General features: G+C 38.3%; 2 protein-coding genes across 6 annotated transcripts in view; one reads left to right on the top strand and one right to left on the bottom strand.

Annotated features, from left to right (window-relative positions):
- camk2d1 (calcium/calmodulin-dependent protein kinase (CaM kinase) II delta 1) overlaps positions 1–211 on the top strand; it is a 100,193-nt gene extending 99,982 nt beyond the window's left edge. For 4 of the 5 annotated variants that reach the window (XM_083789637.1, XM_083789640.1, XM_083789639.1 and 1 more), the window contains one exon: positions 130–211. Coding sequence is in view for 1 of the 5 variants with exons in the window: in XM_083789638.1 (XP_083645764.1) it covers positions 130–133 (4 nt within the window). In the remaining 4 variants the exon portion in view is untranslated. The remainder of the gene's footprint in view (positions 1–129) is intronic. The other variant, XM_083789638.1, reaches the window with a different exon arrangement.
- Positions 1–21,615, bottom strand: part of arsj (arylsulfatase family, member J) — a 168,847-nt gene that overhangs the window by 37,934 nt on the left and 109,298 nt on the right. The gene's annotated exons all lie outside the window — the stretch shown is intronic.

The raw sequence follows: 21,615 nt of genomic DNA on the forward strand, positions 1-21,615 counted from the left end.
GAAACCTGTTAACTTCATATATTCAACCCTTTTTTTCCCTGTAAATTAATTTATTTATTAATATCAGATCTACAAGCTTTTGAGCTGCTTTTTATGCTTTCTATGCTTGTGTTTCTCTCTGTGTTGCAGTTGAGAGGAAGACCCTTTCCCGCTGCCCCCCCCCCCCCCACTCCTGGACCCCCAGCCTCCAGCCAACAGCAGACCCTCCCCCACCCCCCTAAAACCCCCCACTCTCGGACCTCCAGCCAACAGCAGAACCCCCCCAATACCCCCCACTCTCGGACCTCCAGCCAACAGCAGAACCCCCCCAATACCCCCCACTCTCGGACCTCCAGCCAACAGCAGAACCCCCCCAATACCCCCCACTCTCGGACCCCCAGCCAACAGCAGACCCCCCCCCCCCTCCCAACACCCCCCACTCCCCAAAACATCGATGCTAGATTCTCCCTCCCAGAGTGTTGTTTACATTATCGTCGCTGCTGGACTGAAGATTCTTGTTGACGTTAAAATAATAATGATAAATAAACAAAACCACCAAACAAAAAATCTAAACAACACAATGTCCCAATATATCCTTTTATAGAGAGAATGTGTGCTGTCTTTGTTCTCGTTTTTGTTTCGTTTTTTGGGCCGAAGCGTGTGTTGTGTTTTGTTTTGGATTTCCGGCTTGTGGTTCTCAATGTGGGGTCCGAGGACCCCCAGGGGCCTTTGGGGGGGTGCCAATTTAAGTTGATCAACTTAATGTTGATCAGAGTTTTCTGTTATCTCTGTACCTACAGTTCAGTATAGGAATTGCCTCTGTGCATGACCGTAGTTCCTTTTTTTTGGAAAAGGGCAAATGGATTTTCCCCATAGCTTTTTGATTGGCTCAGCATATTTGAACTGTGTGAAAGCCAAGACAAAAAAATGAACAAAGACATACCATCTCCAGTGTACTTCCCATATCTGTATGAAGTAGGTGGCTGCCTTTTTAGGAGACCGTCTTATTATTTCCAATGAAAGAGTGAACATGAACACAGCTTCTGATGTTCATACTAAAAGGAGACCATTTGTAGTGTCTGTGAACCAATGCACCTCTAGTGGCTCCATTGGGCTCTATGCACAGAGAATAACTCTTCCTACGTCCAGGTCGCTTCCCTACTTTCTTCACAGGTGTTACCGGTGATATTAATTAAGGCTCTGATCCTTTTAGTGTACAGTGGTTATCAAACATTTTCAATTTCAAGGACCCCCGTAACTCTGAGAGTGTGCACATGGAACCAAATGGACCCACTCAAGGACACTTTGAGACCCACTGGTGTAGAGTGTTTCCAGTGAGCGGCTGAGCCAACATGCACCATGGCTCTGTTTGACCAGAATGGATCAGAGGCTTCATTAGTATCATCGGTAACACCTGTGAAGGAAGTAGGGAAGGGGCCCAAGTTCTTTCTAAGGGGGGATTCACACTGAGTCTGATTGGTTCAAACTGTTCCCGAATACGGTTGCTTGGTCCCCGCCTTGATTCTTTCGTACACTTCATTCAACTGTATTCAATGCTTTCACATTGCAGCGACCCGTATCCACGTACACTTCAATCCCGGGAACGGTTGGTTGATCCGCTCTCGGGAACGGCACGCAGCATTCACACTACCACAACATCTGCCAAGTGGTCCCGAGTGCTCATCCGGGAACATATGTGTGAATCCCCCCGAAAAGTGTGTATGCAGAGCCCATTGGGATGGTCTGTCTTCATGAATGAATGATCTTTGATGAAAGGTGTTGTGCCTTTCCAGTTCAACTCTGCTGCTGAGCCAATCAAAACTGAACAGGAAACGCCACCTTCCGGAAAATGGAAATACAATAATTGTGCACAGAACCCATCATTCAAGGACCAAATGACAGACCATATCGAACCAAATCACAGATGGTGGTCTGTGGCCAAATGCATATCAAATTGGGGGTTTGTTGAAGAAAAAATCTAAACAAAAACGTTTGCCAACGTTTTTTGGCAGACTAAAGCTCTCAGCATAGTGTCATTCTTCTGTTTTCAATATTTCAATGGACAAGAGTTAATGTGATGCTTTGCCTTTAGGCACCATGACCAATATATAACACATATCTCCTTTTTAAGTGTATCTTTTTTTTCTTTTCGGAATACAAGGCTTCTAAGTACAGTACAAGGAACAAGCGTGCTTTTCTTTATTATGGTGGTTATATAAATGAGATTTTGTTTTGGTGGTTGATGTAAAGTCTGCTATAAATTAGGCTGTCTATCTTTGCTTTATCTTGGGAGTGTTTGAAGTTGGTCTTTAGTCTGGACATTTTACAAATATGACTTGGTATATTAAGCAAAGAATGACATGGATTTTAAATATGTAGGGGAAAGTGTTTGTTCGCCTCATCACAGAGGTGTGTGTGTGTGTGTGTGTGTGTGTGTGTGTGTGTGTGTGTGTGTGTGTGTGTGTGTGAGAGAGAGAGAGAGAATGTGTGTGTGAGAATGTAAACTATAGATTTATTGTATACATATACTAAATAAAAGGCCATTGTATGACTTGTGGAAAAACGTTAAAAGTCAAATCATATTTTCATAAGGAGTTAATTGTGTGAATTCTATCGGTTGCTATATTTTATGTTTGTTTACATTTTATATATTGTGATGCAGTAGGTGGTCCCATAGTTCTTATAGTTTTCCGTGCACTTGGTTTGCGCAGTATAAGTGTATACTATACAGGGTTTTATACCCTGTAAGTGTATATGCACATTGATTACTTGTGACCATTACTTCTTCCCGAGGCATACATTTTTAAATAGACGATCCTACAGCTTACAAAATGGTTCCATTTGTACACTCAGAGTTATAAGGGGCCTTCAAATCAAACCACTGTTGTGGTTAAATTACATAATTTGAAATGCCCAATTTCAAGAGTTTAATACATCCACCCTTTGATTGTGGTCCAGAATGTACTAAGCAAAAGAGAATTCCCTTTTTTACCTGGTTTTAAGACTTCGTTATTTTCACGCTGGTGTCGCACACCAACTAGCTCTCAGCGCAACTATTACTCTGGCTTACTGTCCTGCCACTTGACAGTTGACATGTGTCTCTCTCAACAATGTCTCGCCGCAACAAGCGCTGTCGTGTTGTTTTTACACCGTTTCAGACACTGTGGTGAGTGTGGTCACTGGGTTGGGGCCCATTTGTGGTTCGCAGACACATTGTTATAGGTCCCTTTATTCTTTTTCTTACATTTTGTTCTTAATTAGGCCGTATTATTATTATTTCGGAACATTTTCAAATGATTTCCCCCAAAATGCTTTTTTTCTCTCTCTCCTTCCATGAATTAAAAAGAAATCGAAGAAAAACCAAAGCATTTCCATAAATTGGGAAACAAAGTTTAGGTCCCAGGGAGACATCAGATTTCTCTTTTGGGTCACACGCTAAAATGTTTGGGAACCACTAGATTTAATAGCAGTGCAGAGAAGAGGGAGATGTTAGGATGGGGAATAAATTCTTCACCAATGCATTAACGTTATGTCTGTGGGGTTTTATAGGTCTTTTATTTGGATTGGTTGCAAAGAAACAACAGTGTAACCTTTATTTTATTTGCCTCCCCATGACACCCTCACACAGTTAAAACTCAATAATTTTCCTATTGTTTACCTGACAAAAGGACACAATGTGTATTGTTGCCATGATGGGAATGGACTGATGATGTATGTTTAAGAAATATCAAATAAAGTGTGATTATGGAAATCTGTTGTCTATCATATTCATATTATGTTATGAAATGAACCACACTGAATTTTCCATACTATACTGCAAGTCCACAATAAATTAAGGGTAGAATGGTTAGTCAAGACAATTCACTTTCTTTTTACCCCAGTTATTGTGTTGCTGACTACTCTGGAAGTTACTAAACAACCAACTAGGCTGTGGTCAGAAACTAAAAACCATGTTTACTAACATAAACATCAAATCGAATAACACCCTCATCACTGACAAGCTTGATGTAGCCAACCACCTGAACATCTTCTTTACAAACATTGCAACAAAGCTGGTTAGCATACTGCCCTCCCACTCTGGGCGTTTTGGTGTAGAGCACATCAAAGCCTTCTACAAAAACCTTGGTGTTTGTAAAGATGATTTCAAAATGGCAATGGTAACAACCGAGGAGGTACTTAAAAAACTGAGTGCCCTCCAACCCCACAAGGCCACTGGCCATGACAATATCCCCTCCAAATTTCTCAGAGACTCAGCCTTCTCCATAGCTCCAGTCATCACCCACATAGTTAACCTCTCCATCAAACAGGGACAGGTCCCCCAAGATTTTAAACTGGCCAAAGTAACCCCCTTGTACAAAAAAGGGAGTAAATTAGAACCCGGCAACTACCGCCCTATTTCTATTCTAAGCTCCATCTCGAAAGTGATGGAAAAAATAGTCTATGAACAGGTTGAAAAGTATCTTGCCACTAATAAATTGCTGTACGAGTTCCAATCTGGTTTCAGAACATCCCACTCCACTGACACATGCCTCCTCTATTTGAGCGACCACATCAAACACGAGGTGGACGCTGGAAAATACTGCGGGATGGTCAAGCTGGACCTCCAAAAGGCTTTTGACACCGTGAACCACTCCATACTGGTTAACAAGCTTAAAGCTATTGGTTTTGATAGCACATCAGTGAGCTGGATGCAATCCTACCTGGAGGGGAGAGAACAGATGGTGGAGGTGAACGGAACACTGTCCCCTCCCCTCCCAGTGAGCTGTGGCGTCCCACAAGGGAAGCATACTAGGGCCTTTACTGTTCCTAATATATGTTAACGACATGACTTCAGCTTGTGACTGCAGCTTGTTCCTGTTCGCAGATGACTCAGCACTGCTGGTCTCGGACAGGAACAAACTGCAGGTTGAAAAGACCCTCAGCTCTGAACTCGGTAGAATCTGCACCTGGCTCGCTGATAACAAACTATCCTTACACCTGGGAAAAACTGAATCCATCCTCTTCGGATCAAATAGTAATCTCAGCAAGGCAGATGGCTTCTTGGTTAGAGTGGGTGACAATATTATCACACGAAAAGATCAAATTACCTACCTAGGTTCCATCCTGGAGGCCAATCTTTCCGGTGATAAGATGGCCACCAACGTAATCAAAAAAGTCAATCAAAGAACAAGATTCCTTTACAGGATCGCCTCACTGGTCAGCAAAAACACCTTGAAGACCTTAACAGGAGCCCTCGTACAAGGTTTCTTTGACTATGCATCCACCTCTTGGTACCACAGCACCTCAAAGGCCCTTAAAACAAGGCTCCAGACCTCCCAAAACAAACTGGTCAGGCTCCTACTTGGCCTCACCCCCCGAACCCACCTCACCCCTGCCCACTTTGACAGGCTGGGATGGCTTAGGGTCGACGACAGAGTACAGCATCTTGCAATGGGTCTGGTCCACAAGATTCGATACACCGATACACCACCAAGATACCCATGTACCTGTCTAAATACTTCCTTAATGTAAACGAAGTCCACACCCACAACACCAGAGGGAGTGCAACAAACCATGTACAACCCAGATTCGGCACAAACAAGGGACTAAATTATTTTCGCTCCTATGCCACCAAAATGTGGAACGCCCTACCAACAGTCATTAAGACATGTGAATCCCTTGACTCCTTCAAAACCGCTCTCAAAGGGCACCTACGGATGGCTGCAATTCGAAACTGGCCTCTGTAAAATCTGAATCCCCCCCCCCCCACCCCATTTCCCCTCACTGTATATGTATCTTTTCCCTTTTTGCTTCCTATATGATGAATTCCTGTTCTGTTCTTTAGCTACATAGAAGTGTCTATTTGTATGTCTCTAAATGTTTTGATGAATTGAACAATGTGGACCCTGTTGTAAACAAGTGTAATGCTTAATTGGGTCGTCCACTCACAGTTAACAGTCTTTGTATTGAGTTTGTGCTTAAAATGTACTGTAAATTCTACAAACTGTTAATAAATATTTCAATCAATCAATCAATCATGAGACTGACATGATACTAACATTATACTGACCATGATACAGCATGATGAGATCATGAGAGCACATCTTAAATCGGAACTAGCCTACATTAAACAATGCTATTACACTGCTAGTGTCTTCAAATGATAGGCCAACACTAACAGCCAGGCAATTAGTCGTTTGCATAATTACAAAACAAACCAACAAACAAAAAACATCGTGTAAAACTTTTCAATGTCTATCTTCATCAGCACCACTGGTTCTCCTGCCTTTTACTGCCATCTAGTGGCATCACAATCAGAACATGGAATTGGTCTGTGATGGATTACAGTAAATAAACGGTAGCCTACACATCATTATTTACAACTATTTACTTAAATTATGAAGATATGGTAACTACATAGATTTTGTTAAATTGATACTAGGACAATCATCACAAGATATTGATTTGGTCAAACAATGTGATATTTGATTTTGTCCAGATGGCCCAGCTCTCAGAATAATTTTAATGCTGAGGAACCATAAGGTGTTGAGAGGGCTGACTTAAAAAGTGCTAGGAGAAGGCAAAACTAAAGAGGTGTGTCTTTAGCTTATGTTTACACATTTCGGTGGAGTTACGAGTTAGCCTAGCTCTCATAACCTCCGCCAGAAGTATGTTTTGGTGCATATAGAAAGAAAATATCATCGAACATGGACTTAATTCAGTTCACGGAGATGGTAGACTTTGAGTGCAAAACCAGCTGAACTGTGAGGTGTGTGTCCTGTGGGTGGCCAAATATGGACCACATTGTATTTCACGCTCGGTCAAGTGTGGCCCACACGACCACGACGGGGCAGGATGTCAAACCACAAGCAGACCAAGGTCACACGTGCAAAAGAGATGCCATAACTTAAGGCATGTGAACCATGATGTGGGGCATGTAGTGTTTACACTGAAGGGGTGACTGCCTATAGTGGCAAGGCATGCATGCGCTACTGAATTTACCATTGGTGGAAAGTACATTAACTTAAATTCTGTACTTTTTGAGGTATTTGTACTTTACAGTACTTGAGTATTTCCAATTTCCAATACTTTTACTTCTAGGCCTACTCCACTACATCTCAGAGGCAAATATTGTACATCTTAGTTACAGTTACTTTGTAGATTTTGATTATTATTACAAATCACACTAACCACTTCAGCACTATACTGTATATGTTTTGACAATTTGAAAATAGCTAATCGACAAGATCACAAAATGCTTTACTTTCCACCACTGCAAATCTGCTGTGGCTGAGGGTAACATCTGGGTTGGCCCACAAAAAGAGGTCAACCCTGCAACACTATCCAATAGTTTTCCTCCAAGATGGTCCTAGACAAGCACAAGACAAGACAAACCTCTATCGATCCCTGCGCTGGAATTCATTCAATTCGGCCTCCAGATGTAAATCTCTTCACTCCCCTCCATCAGTGTGTCTTTCTTGAGACAGACATTCAGAAAGTAGAGTGGGATCAAGTGGCAATGGAAAATGGAAAGAAATGGGTTCTGGGTGGGCGGACGTGGAGACATATTCTGTCGTTACTGTCGGGCAGAAACCGTTTATCTCCATAGTTTTACTTTTTGTGTGTTTTTTCTTCGTAAATGAACTGCCTACTTGATCATACTAGGCCTACAGTACAGTGTCAAGCATCAAAAGTAGCAGATCTTGTAGTATCTGCTACTTTTGCTGTTTTGGAGTGGAAAGAAATGGAAAGCAAACCGTGAGGTTGACGTTGTGGAATTTCAGCCCACTAATGAGTTCTACCCCTGAGTCTCTTGATCCCACCACTGCCTCCAGCTTCCTGCACTGACACTGACCCCAACGTGGCAGGTCAGGTGAGCAGTGTTTTTTATCCAGCCGTGGAGGTAGATGGAGTGGGAGGGTCGGAGTATCGGGTCGCAGCTTGTCACCGGTTGTGCAGGGTTGACTCCTATGTTGCGAGAGGCTGTTTTACACCATCTGCACCAAAACCTGTCAGTCACGCTAAAAAGTCCGTCTGTCCGTCTGTCCGTCACGCCTAGAGAGTCGTGCCACGCACCTGGCCAATACAGTGTCAGGCATGCCTCGTGACACGCTCCATATAGGCCTATAAGGCCGTCTCCATACAGTATATGAAGATCACAACACTGACCTCATCAAACCCTGGATAGCCATACATGGAGAAGATATCTCCCTTTTGACTGATACCTGTCCATTCAAACTCTAGACAGCCCGCTCCAAAGTCATTAGTGCAGCTGCGTCCGGCAGCCGGCGAAGACTCGTTCTCAACAGGCCCGGCCCTACCTGGGACCTAACTGGGCTGGCCTGAGGCCCCGACTAATTAGCACACATGTTACACCCTACCCGGCCCGAAAACGTACATATATGGGCATTCCCAGACCTGTTGTTTTAGCGCTTGTTAAAATGACGTTTTTATTAAGTATGCATGGTTTGCCTGGTGGGTGGTGATGGCACTGATGGGTATAGTGATACCTGAACTGAAGCCGCACCCACAACTATTGTTTTATTACGTTGCCGCGCACTATGGGAAGAAGGAAATTGCGGGAGTTGACTCCACATGTAGTAATGGATGGGTTATTAGTTATTATTATGTGTCCTTATTAGTGTAGTGTAGTCAACACGTTATGGCTCATACACACTGCCCGGTATTTGCTCCGATTATGCTGTCGGGGAGCATTTTTGGCGCTGGCCGACAAGACCGCTGATCTGACGTTAAGCGGTGCCCAAAAGGTAGATCAGGATCTACCAGTATAGATCACAAAGGCTTTGCAGGTAGACCACATAACATGGCCCTAAAAATGTATATGATTTTAATATAAAAAACGATTTTTGCATCTGCCGCTTGAGATGACCTGAGATGACTTGATTGATTGACATCAAAAAGGGCCTGTCAGCTCAAACACACAATGCAATACTTGTTGTTGCGTACAATCATCCGTAGCAAAGTCAAATACCAAAAATAAAAACCCTACCATTTCCATTTCCCCCCCTCTATTTCCCATTCCATGTGCGTTTGTCTTATAGTTGCTCTGGCCTCTGTACTACTGCCACCTACCGTCCATTTATTGTATTACACAGTGGGTTAAAGAAACACACCCCTTAAGACTAAACCCCACCCATCAGAGGTGTGGCGTCCAGAGGTACCTTTGACATGACATTTTGTGTGTGTGTGTGTGTGTGTGTGTGTGTGTGTGTGTGTGTGTGTGTGTGTGTGTGTGTGTGTGTGTGTGTGTGTGTGTGTGTGTGTGTGTGTGTGTTTCGATGTGCAGGGCGTTGCTGAAAATGAGCACCTGTGCTCAGCTACTTCCCTGGGTAAATAAAGAATAAAAAAATGAAAGGTACCTTTCAAAACCTATAGAAGTCAGCCTGGTACAGTCGAATGGGACACCACTGTATGTAGCCTATGAAAGGCTCCTCAATTACATGTTAGTTGTTAGATAGTTTTATTTGGTGGGTAGCCTATATGAGCTGGTCGTTTTGAAAGTAGCTCTCAAGTAAAAAAGAAGTGTGGGCAGCCCAGGTATAGATGATTATATATATATATATATTCATTCCGTGGGTAAATCCCTGTAGGCTACCCACATATTGGTAGCCTATATTAGCCCAATATTGGCATTACGCATTTCACTTGAATAATGTTGTGTGCGCACGTGCGCGTGCAGAGAAATTTATTAAATTATTTAATGAAACTCAAGATTATAACGTCCTGTCTCGCTGCCGCCGTGTATAGCCTGCATGGCTATTACTGTGTGTGTGTGTGTGTGTGTGTGCGTGGTGTGCCGAGAGAAGAGAGAGATCGTGGCTTCCAGGCGTGCGTGTGTGTGCGCAATCAAAAGTACTCGGCAGTATGGCTGGCAGGCGAAATGGCCAATTCGAACGGTGTAATTGTAATAGTTTGGCACAAACCAACTGCTGTCGATATTTTATATATTTATTTTATATACAGATATTTAGAAGGAATAAGCAAAATCGTGAGGCGACAATTCCTCTCCTTCCTTGTTTCTCACTTTCTCTTCTCCTGCGGGAGATCAGATTCTGAGAGCTAGTGTGGGCCTATTAGAAGACAGGGCAGTGTTGCCAGGTTTGCGAATTGTAAGCGAGTTGTAGTGTGTGTAAGTAGCGTGGTTAAAGGCCTTGTTTCTGGGCCTGTTGGGGCAACAGCATAGGCAACAGTGGTTAGTGTTCCGTGTAGGGAAGCCTCGGGGGTGTGGGTGATTGGGGCGATAGTGTTTGTAGTAAACAAATGCATTGCCAGCGTGAGTGTGGAAGGGAGGCATTTTTGGTGCCAGTGCAATGACCAGTGTTTGGCGGGTGGTGTTGAGTGTTGGCGTTCGGCGCGATAGGAGGAGATAGGTCCCGAACACTGCGAAGGTAAGTGTGTGACATCACTGCCGTGTGTGTGGGTGTAGTGTGTAAGATGGTGTCGTGGGTGTTGCAGTAGTGACGTAGCTGTTGTGGGTTTGGGTTTCTTGCCATGTGTTGGGTACAACTTCTCACTTGTTAGAATAGATAAAGGAGGAGGGGTTAGGGGAGGAGATGATATTGTGATATCACTATCACTGTTTTTTCATTGGCACGTTTGACTGTCAAGGTTTCAGCCTCTAGGTAGAAACCCTAAATACAAAGGGAAGACATCATTGATTGATTTTCATTATTATTACAAAACATACACTAACATGCACATCAGCCCTATACATTTCAAAGTTATCAAATGTATAAAAAATGTTTTGAAAATAGCAGATCTACAAGCTCACAATGTGTCGTGATGCAACGCATTGGGAGCTTGTAAATCTGTTATTTTCAAAACATTTTTTATACATTTGATAACTTGATTTGGGACGTTTTGCATAATGAGTACTTTGTTCTTTTTTTGTTTTTATCCCACGATTTTGTAACACATTTTTTCACCCAGTGTCAATACCTCATATCTTTCTATGCATGAGGAGTCCAAGCTGCTTCTTTTCACCTGACAGGGGAGAGTTTCCCCGGCTGGACGTACTGCGTGGAAGGAACACCGACCAGTTCCTTTCCCCTCCATCAGGCGTCCCGGCTGGCCAGGGGGAGGTAGTTTTGAGACCAGGATTACTGCATGTTTTTGTGACCCTTTTACCCTAGGGGACACGGGGAGAACCATGCAAACTCCACACAGAAAGGCCCTTTCGCCAACCCTGCCTCGGGTATATGGTGTATAAGGGCACTGATGACGCGGAGGAGGGAGCACGCCCCCAGCGCCCACAGCGTCCCCACCGGGACGGGTTTTTCATCATTTTTGAGGATTTGAAAAAAATGAAAAAAACGATGGGTTATAGCCCATTGTTTTTTTGAATTTTTGAATTTTTTTTTATCCTCGTTTTTCATCATTTTGGACCATGGGCTATAGCCCATATCGTACGGCATACTATAGCACGCCGTTTTTCATCATTTTTGAGGATTTGAAAAAAATGAAAAAATGAAAAAAACAATGGGTTATAGCCCATTGTTTTTTTTTTTAATTTTTTTTTATTTTTTATCCTCGTTTTTCATCATTTTGGACCATGGGCTATAGCCCATATCGTACGGCATACTATAGCACGCCGTTTTTCATCATTTTTGAGGATTTGAAAAAAATGAAAAAATGAAAAAAACGATGGGTTATAGCCCATTGTTTTTTTGAAATTTAGATTTTTTTTTTATCCTCGTTTTTCATCATTTTGGACCATGGGCTATAGCCCATATCGTACGGCATACTATAGCACGCCGTTTTTCATCATTTTTGAGGATTTGAAAAAAAATGAAAAAAACGATGGGTTATTGTTTTTTTGAAATTTTGATTTTTTTTTTTTATCCTCATTTTTCATCATTTTGGACCATGGGCTATAGCCCATATCGTACGGCATACTATAGCACGCCGTTTTTCATCATTTTTGAGGATTTGAAAAAAATGAAAAAATGTAAAAAACGATGGGTTATAGCCCATTGCTTTTTTGAAATTTTGATTTTTTTTTAATCCTCGTTTTTCATCATTTTGGACCATGGGCTATAGCCCATATCGTACGGCATACTATAGCACGCCGTTTTTCATCATTTTTGAGGATTTGAAAAAAATGAAAAAATTTAAAAAACGATGGGTTATTGTTTTTTTTATTTTTATTTTATTTTTTTATCCTCATTTTGTATCATTTTGGACCATGGGCTATAGCCCATATCGTATGGCATACTATAGCACGCCGTTTTTCATAATTTTTGAGGATTTGAAAAAAATGAAAAAATGAAAAAAACGATGGGTTATAGCCCATTGCTTTTTTGAAATTTTGATATTTTTTTTTATCCTCATTTTTCATCATTTTGGACCATGGGCTATAGCCCATATCGTACGGCATACTATAGCACGCCATTTTTCATCATTTTTGAGGATTTGAAAAAAATGAAAAAATAAAAAAAACGATGGGTTATAGCCCATTGTTTTTTTCTTAATTTAGATTTTTTTTCTCGTTTTTCATCATTTTGGACCATGGGTTATAGCCCATTGTTTTTTTCATTTTTTTTTTTTTTTTTTAATCCTCGTTTTTCATCATTTTGGACCATGGGCTATAGCCCATATCGTACGGCATACTATAGCACGCCATTTTTCATCATTTTTGAGGATTTGAAAAAAATGAAAAAATGAAAAAAACGATGGGTTATAGCCCATTGTTTTTTTTTTAAATTTTGATTTTTTTTTTTTATCCTCGTTTTTCATCATTTTGGACCATGGGCTATAGCCCATATCGTACGGCATACTATAGCACGCCGTTTTTCATCATTTTTGAGGATTTGAAAAAAATGAAAAAATGAAAAAAACGATGGGTTATTGTTTTTTTGAAACTTTGATTTTTTTTTATCCTCGTTTTTCATCATTTTGGACCATGGGCTATAGCCCATATCGTACGGCATACTATAGCACGCCGTTTTTCATCATTTTTGAGGATTTGAAAAAAATGAAAAAATGAAAAAAACGATGGGTTATAGCCCATTGTTTTTTTTTGAAATTTTGATTTTTTTTTTTTATCCTCGTTTTTCATCATTTTGGACCATGGGCTATAGCCCATATCGTACGGCATACTATAGCACGCCGTTTTTCATCATTTTTGAGGATTTGAAAAAAATGAAAAAATGAAAAAAACGATGGGTTATTGTTTTTTTGAAATTTTGATTTTTTTTTATCCTCATTTTTCATCATTTTGGACCATGGGCTATAGCCCATATCGTATGGCATACTATAGCACGCGTTTTTCATCATTTTTGAGGATTTGAAAAAAATGAAAAAATGAAAAAAACGATGGGTTATAGCCCATTGTTTTTTTGAAATTTTGATATTTTTTTTATCCTCGTTTTTCATCATTTTGGACCATGGGCTATAGCCCATATCGTACGGCATACTATAGCACGCCGTTTTTCATCATTTTTGAGGATTTGAAAAAAATAAAAAAATAAAAAAAACGATGGGTTATAGCCCATTGTTTTTTTTTTAATTTTGATTATTTTTTTAGTTTTTCATCATTTTGGACCATGGGCTATAGCCGATATCGTACGGCATACTATAGCACGCCGTTTTTCATCATTTTTGAGGATTTGAAAAAAATGAAAAAATAAAAAACCATGGGTTATAGCCCATTGTTTTTTTGAAATTTTGATATTTTTTTTATCCTCGTTTTTCATCATTTTGGACCATGGGCTATAGCCCATATCGTACGGCATACTATAGCACGCCGTTTTTCATCATTTTTGAGGATTTGAAAAAAAAGAAAAAAGAAAACGATGGGTTATAGCCCATCGTTTTTTTTTTTTTTTTTTCAAATCCTCAAAAATGATGAAAAACGGCGTGCTATAGTATGCCGTAAGGTATGGGCTATAGCCCATGGTCAAAAAGGGGTTAAAAAACGTCTAAAAATAGACGTCTAAAACACGTCTATTTTTAGACGTCTATTTTTTGACGTTTTTATCCCATTTTTAGAAGCTCGTCTAATAGCCCATACCGTACGGCATACTATAGCAAGCCGTTTTTCATCATTTTTATACTTGACAGGCACCATATAGGCAAGAGAAAGTTTTGAAAATCAAAGCAAAGGTAATTCGAAAATGTAATTTTTGTGCTTTTGTGTTTCTCTTCTTTATATATTACTTTACTGTTGAAATGTAAAATTTACATTTCAACGAAAGGTCCTGTAAAGGACAACACAAAAACTAAGGCACTGGTGTCGTACTTCTGGTTTACCGGAACGGGGTTCAACTCCCTGCAGTGCCCTGCTCAATGTGTTGTATTTACATGGTTCATTGGTCCATGGTCTCAGAGGTCATTGAGCGGCACGCTATAGTGCGTGATTCTTCATCATTGTGGAGGATTTAAAAAAAGGTGAAAATCAAGGAAAAGGCCAAGGGCTATATAATCCATGGTGTCGGACTGCATACTGGTCAAGGTAACTTATACTGGTCAAGGTAATTTATACTGGTCAAGGTCATTTATACTGATCAAGGTCATTTATACTGTTGAAGGTCATTTATACTTGTCAAGGTCATTAGTCCATGGTCTCGGTGGGCATACAATTGTATGTCGTTTTTTACGATTTCAGAGGATTTGAAAAAAATAGGTGAAAATTGCGGAAAGGCACTGGCCACATACTGGTCAAGGTCATTTATACTGGTCAAGGTAGCAACTTGGACACTCAGGCACGAAGGAAGCATGAGTTCAAGTCCGTTGCTCTCCCCTTGTCCCCCATATATGGGGACTAGGTTGGTGGAGGGTGTGTAGAGCCCAGGATCACATTAGATGATTGACACAGGGGTGAAAAATGGGTTACAAAATCGTGGGATAAAAAAAAATATATATATATATATATATACACTGGTCAAGGTCATTTATACTTGTCAAGGTCATTTATACTGGTCACGGTCATTTATACTTGTCAAGGTAATTTATACTGGTCAAGGTCATTTACTAATCTAGAATGGGGTTGGTAGGTTTAAGTATGTAGGACTAGTCAAAGTTTGTGCTATTGCCATAGAGAATGCATGATGAAAAACGAGGTTCTCATCCTCCGCAACACCCATTCTCATACACCGAGTAATGTTTATGATTATGATGATTATGATTATTATTATTATTATTAGCAGACCTCAGAAAATTATAGTCCAAAAGGCTCAAGAAGATACAGTGAAATCAAGACAAATGTTGTCCTCCGCAACACTCCGCAATTCCTCCGCAACATTCTGACACTCCGCAAGATATGGGGGAGCAATATCTTTGGTTGCTTTGAATGCCAGCATCAGAGTTTTGTATTCTGTGACTACCGACTACTATGTTTCAAGCATAAGAATCATAAGCAATGCTAATGTTTCGATCACTACCTAGAAACTCCATTCACACTTTATGACGCCGTACCCATGGTCAAAAAGGGGTTAAAAAACGTCTAAAAATATACGTCTAAAACACGTCTATTTTTAGACGTCTATTTTTTGACGTTTTTATCCCATTTTTAGAAGCTCGTCTAATAGCCCATACCGTACGGCATACTATAGCAAGCCGTTTTTCATCATTTTTGAGGATTTGAAAAAAAGTGAAAAAATGAAAAAAACGATGGGTTATAGCCCATTGTTTTTTTGAAATTTTGAAAAAAAATTTATCCTCGTTTTTCATCATTTTGGACCGTGGGCTATAGCCCATATCGTACGGCATACTATAGCACGCCGTTTTTCATCATTTTTGAGGATTTGAAAAAAATGGAAAAATGAAAAAAACGATGGGTTATAGCCCATTGTTTTTTTGAATTTTTGAAAAAAAAAATTATCCTCGTTTTTCATCATTTTGGACCGTGGGCTATAGCCCATATCGTACGGCATACTATAGCACGCCGTTTTTCATCATTTTTGAGGATTTGAAAAAAATGAAAAAATGAAAAAAAACAATGGCCCATTGTTTTTTTTTTTTTTTTGATTATTTTTTTTATCCTCGTTTTTCATCATTTTGGACCATGGGCTATAGCCCATATCGTACGGCATACTATAGCACGCCGTTTTTCATAATTTTTGAGGATTTGAAAAAAATGAAAAAATGAAAAAAACGATGGGTTATAGCCCATTGTTTTTTTGAATTTTTTTTTATCCTCGTTTTTTATCATTTTGGACCATGGGCTATAGCCCATATCGTACGGCATACTATAGCACGCCGATTTTCTAAATTTTTGAGGATTTGAAAAAAATGAAAAAATGAAAAAAACGATGGGTTATAGCCCATTGTTTTTTTGAAATTTAGATTTTTTTATCCTCGTTTTTCATCATTTTGGACCATGGGCTATAGCCCATATCGTACGGCATACTATAGCACGCCGTTTTTCATAATTTTTGAGGATTTGAAAAAAATGAAAAAATGAAAAAAACGATGGGTTATAGCCCATTGTTTTTTTGAAATTTAGTTTTTTTTTTTTTTCTCGTTTTTCATCATTTTGGACCATGGGCTATAGCCCATATCGTACGGCATACTATAGCACGCCGTTTTTCATCATTTTTGAGGATTTGAAAAAAATTAAAAAATAAAAAAAACGATGGGTTATAGCCCATTGTTTTTTTGAAATTTTGAAAAAAAGATTATCCTCGTTTTTCATCATTTTGGACCATGGGCTATAGCCCATATCGTACGGCATACGGCACGCCGTTTTTCATCATTTTTGAGGATTTGAAAAAAATGAAAAAAATGAAAAAAACGATGGGTTATAGCCCATTGTTTTTTTGAATTTTTGAAAAAAAAATTATCCTCGTTTTTCATCATTTTGGACCGTGGGCTATAGCCCATATCGTACGGCATACTATAGCACGCCGTTTTTCATCATTTTTGAGGATTTGAAAAAAATGAAAAAATTTAAAAAACGATGGGTTATAGCCCATTGTTTTTTTTAATTTTTGACTTTTTTTTTTATCCTCGTTTTTCATCATTTTGGACCGTGGGCTATAGCTCATATCGTACGGCATACTATAGCACGCCGTTTTTCATCATTTTTGAGGATTTGAAAAAAAATTAAAAATGAAAAAAATGATGGGTTATAGCCCATTGTTTTTTTTTTAATTTAGATTTTTTTTTTATCCTCGTTTTTCATCATTTTGGGCCATGGGCTATAGCCCATATCGTACGGCATACTATAGCACGCCGTTTTTCATCATTTTTGAGGATTTGAAAAAAATGAAAAAAACGATGGGTTATAGCCCATTGTTTTTTTTTATTTTTTATTTTTTTTTATCCTCGTTTTTCATCATTTTGGACCATGGGCTATAGCCCATATCGTACGGCATACTATAGCACGCCGTTTTTCATCATTTTTGAGGATTTGGAAAAAATGAAAAAAACGATGGGTTATAGCCCATTGTTTTTTTGAATTTTTGAAAAAAAAATTATCCTCGTTTTTCATCATTTTGGACCGTGGGCTATAGCCCATATCGTACGGCATACTATAGCACGCCGTTTTTCATCATTTTTGAGGATTTGAAAAAAATTAAAAAATTAAAAAAACGATGGGTTATAGCCCATTGTTTTTTTGAAATTTTGAAAAAAAGATTATCCTCGTTTTTCATCATTTTGGACCATGGGCTATAGCCCATATCGTACGGCATACGGCACGCCGTTTTTCATCATTTTTGAGGATTTGAAAAAAATGAAAAAAATGAAAAAAACGATGGGTTATAGCCCATTGTTTTTTTGAATTTTTGAAAAAAAAAATATCCTCGTTTTTCATCATTTTGGACCGTGGGCTATAGCCCATATCGTACGGCATACTATAGCACGCCGTTTTTCATCATTTTTGAGGATTTGAAAAAAATGAAAACATTTAAAAAACGATGGGTTATAGCCCATTGTTTTTTTTAATTTTTGACTTTTTTTTTTATCCTCGTTTTTCATCATTTTGGACCGTGGGCTATAGCTCATATCGTACGGCATACTATAGCACGCCGTTTTTCATCATTTTTGAGGATTTGAAAAAAAATTAAAAATGAAAAAAACGATGGGTTATAGCCCATTGTTTTTTTTTTTATTTAGATTTTTTTTTTATCCTCGTTTTTCATCATTTTGGGCCATGGGCTATAGCCCATATCGTACGGCATACTATAGCACGCCGTTTTTCATCATTTTTGAGGATTTGAAAAAAATGAAAAAAACGATGGGTTATAGCCCATTGTTTTTTTTATTTTTTATTTTTTTTTATCCTCGTTTTTCATCATTTTGGACCATGGGCTATAGCCCATATCGTACGGCATACTATAGCACGCCGTTTTTCATAATTTTTGAGGATTTGAAAAAAATTAAAAAATTAAAAAAACGATGGGTTATAGCCCATTGTTTTTTTGAATTTTTGACTTTTTTTTTTATCCTCGTTTTTCATCATTTTGGACCGTGGGCTATAGCTCATATCGTACGGCATACTATAGCACGCCGTTTTTCATCATTTTTGAGGATTTGAAAAAAATGAAAAAAAACGATGGGTTATAGCCCATTGTTTTTTTGATTTTTGATTTTATTTTTTATCCTCGTTTTTCATCATTTTGGACCATGGGCTATATAGCCCATATCGTACGGCATACTATAGCACGCAGTTTTTCATCATTTTTGAGGATTTGAAAAAAATGAAAAAAACGATGGGTTATAGCCCATTGTTTTTTGAAATTTTGATTTTTTTTTTATCCTCGTTTTTCATCATTTTGGACCATGGGCTATAGCCCATATCGTACGGCATACTATAGCACGCCGTTTTTCATCATTTTTGAGGATTTGAAAAAAATGAAAAAATGAAAAAAACGATGGGTTATAGCCCATTGTTTTTTTGAATTTTTGAATTTTTTTTTATCCTCGTTTTTCATCATTTTGGACCATGGGCTATAGCCCATATCGTACGGCATACTATAGCATGCAGTTTTTCATCATTTTTGAGGATTTGGAAAAAATGAAAAAAACGATGGGTTATAGCCCATTGTTTTTTTGAATTTTTGAAAAAAAAATTATCCTCGTTTTTCATCATTTTGGACCGTGGGCTATAGCCCATATCGTACGGCATACTATAGCACACCGTTTTTCATCATTTTTGAGGATTTGAAAAAAATGAAAAAATGAAAAAAACGATGGGTTATAGCCCATTGTTTTTTTGAATTTTTGAAAAAAAAAAAATCCTCGTTTTTCATCATTTTGGACCATGGGCTATAGCCCATATCGTACGGCATACTATAGCACGCCGTTTTTCATCATTTTTGAGGATTTGAAAAAAATGATGAAAATGAAAAAAACGATGGGTTATAGCCCATTGTTTTTTTTAAATTTAGATTTTTTTTTCATCCTCGTTTTTCATCATTTTGGACCATGGGCTTTAGCCCATATCGTACGGCATACTATAGCACGCCGTTTTTCATCATGTTTGAGGATTTGAAAAAAATTAAAAAATTAAAAAAAACGATGGGTTATAGCCCATTGTTTTTTTGAATTTTTGACTTTTTTTTTTATCCTCGTTTTTCATCATTTTGGACCGTGGGCTATAGCTCATATCGTACGGCATACTATAGCACGCCGTTTTTCATCATTTTTGAGGATTTGAAAAAAATGAAAAAATTAAAAAAACTATGGGTTATAGCCCATTGTTTTTTTGATATATATATATTTTTTTTATCCTCGTTTTTCATCATTTTGGACCATGGGCTATAGCCCATATCGTACGGCATACTATAGCACGCCGTTTTTCATCATTTTTGAGGATTTGAAAAAAAATGAAAAAATGAAAAAAAACGATGGGTTATAGCCCATTGTTTTTTTTAAATTTTTGATATTTTCTTTATCCTCGTTTTTCATCATTTTGGACCATGGGCTATAGCCCATATCGTACGGCATACTATAGCACGCCGTTTTTCATCATTTTTGAGGATTTGAAAAAAATGAAAAAATGAAAAAAACGATGGGTTATAGCCCATTGTTTTTTTTAATTTGAGATTTTTTTTTAATCCTCGTTTTTCATCATTTTGGACCATGGGCTTTAGCCCATATCGTACGGCATACTATAGCACGCCGTTTTTCATCATTTTTGAGGATTTGAAAAAAATGAAAAAATGAAAAAAACGATGGGTTATAGCCCATTGTTTTTTTGAAATTTTGATTTTTTTTTTATCCTCGTTTTTCATCATTTTGGACCGTGGGCTATAGCCCATATCGTACGGCATACTATAGCACGCCGTTTTTCATAATTTTTGAGGATTTGAAAAAAATGAAAAAATGAAAAAAACGATGGGTTATAGCCCATTGTTTTTTTGAAATTTTGATTTTTTTTTATCCTCGTTTTTCATCATTTTGGACCATGGGCTATAGCCCATATCGTACGGCATACTATAGCACGCCGTTTTTCATCATTTTTGAGGATTCGAAAAAAATGAAAAAATGAAAAAAACGATGGGTTATAGCCCATTGTTTTTTTGAATTTTTGAATTTTTTTTTATCCTCGTTTTTCATCATTTTGGACCATGGGCTATAGCCCATATCGTACGGCATACTATAGCACGCCGTTTTTCATCATTTTTGAGGATTTGAAAAAAATGAAAAAATGAAAAAAACGATGGGTTATATAGCCCATTGTTTTTTTGAAATTTTGATTTTTTTTTATCCTCGTTTTTCATCATTTTGGACCGTGGGCTATAGCCCATATCGTACGGCATACTATAGCACGCCGTTTTTCATCATTTTTGAGGATTTGAAAAAAATGAAAAAATGAAAAAAACGATGGGTTATAGCCCATTGTTTTTTTTTATTTTTTTATTTTTTTTTATCCTCGTTTTTCATCATTTTGGACCGTGGGCTATAGCCCATATCGTACGGCATACTATAGCACGCCGTTTTTCATCATTTTTGAGGATTTGAAAAAAATGAAAAAATGAAAAAAACGATGGGTTATAGCCCATTGTTTTTTTGAATTTTTGATATTTTCTCTATCCTCGTTTTTCATCATTTTGGACCATGGGCTATAGCCCATATCGTACGGCATACTATAGCACGCCGTTTTTCATCATTTTTGAGGATTTGAAAAAAATGAAAAAATGAAAAAAACGATGGGTTATAGCCCATTGTTTTTTTTAATTTGAGATTTTTTTTTAATCCTCGTTTTTCATCATTTTGGACCATGGGCTTTAGCCCATATCGTACGGCATACTATAGCACGCCGTTTTTCATCATTTTTGAGGATTTGAAAAAAATGAAAAAATGAAAAAAACGATGGGTTATAGCCCATTGTTTTTTTGAAATTTTGATTTTTTTTTTATCCTCGTTTTTCATCATTTTGGACCGTGGGCTATAGCCCATATCGTACGGCATACTATAGCACGCCGTTTTTCATAATTTTTGAGGATTTGAAAAAAATGAAAAAAACGATGGGTTATAGCCCATTGTTTTTTTTATTTTTTATTTTTTTTTATCCTCGTTTTTCATCATTTTGGACCATGGGCTATAGCCCATATCGTACGGCATACTATAGCACGCCGTTTTTCATAATTTTTGAGGATTTGAAAAAAATTAAAAAATTAAAAAAACGATGGGTTATAGCCCATTGTTTTTTTGAATTTTTGACTTTTTTTTTTATCCTCGTTTTTCATC

Source organism: Protomyctophum parallelum (assembly GCF_964188405.1).
Source record: "Protomyctophum parallelum genome assembly, chromosome: 18".
Classification (NCBI taxonomy): Eukaryota; Metazoa; Chordata; class Actinopteri; order Myctophiformes; family Myctophidae; genus Protomyctophum; species Protomyctophum parallelum.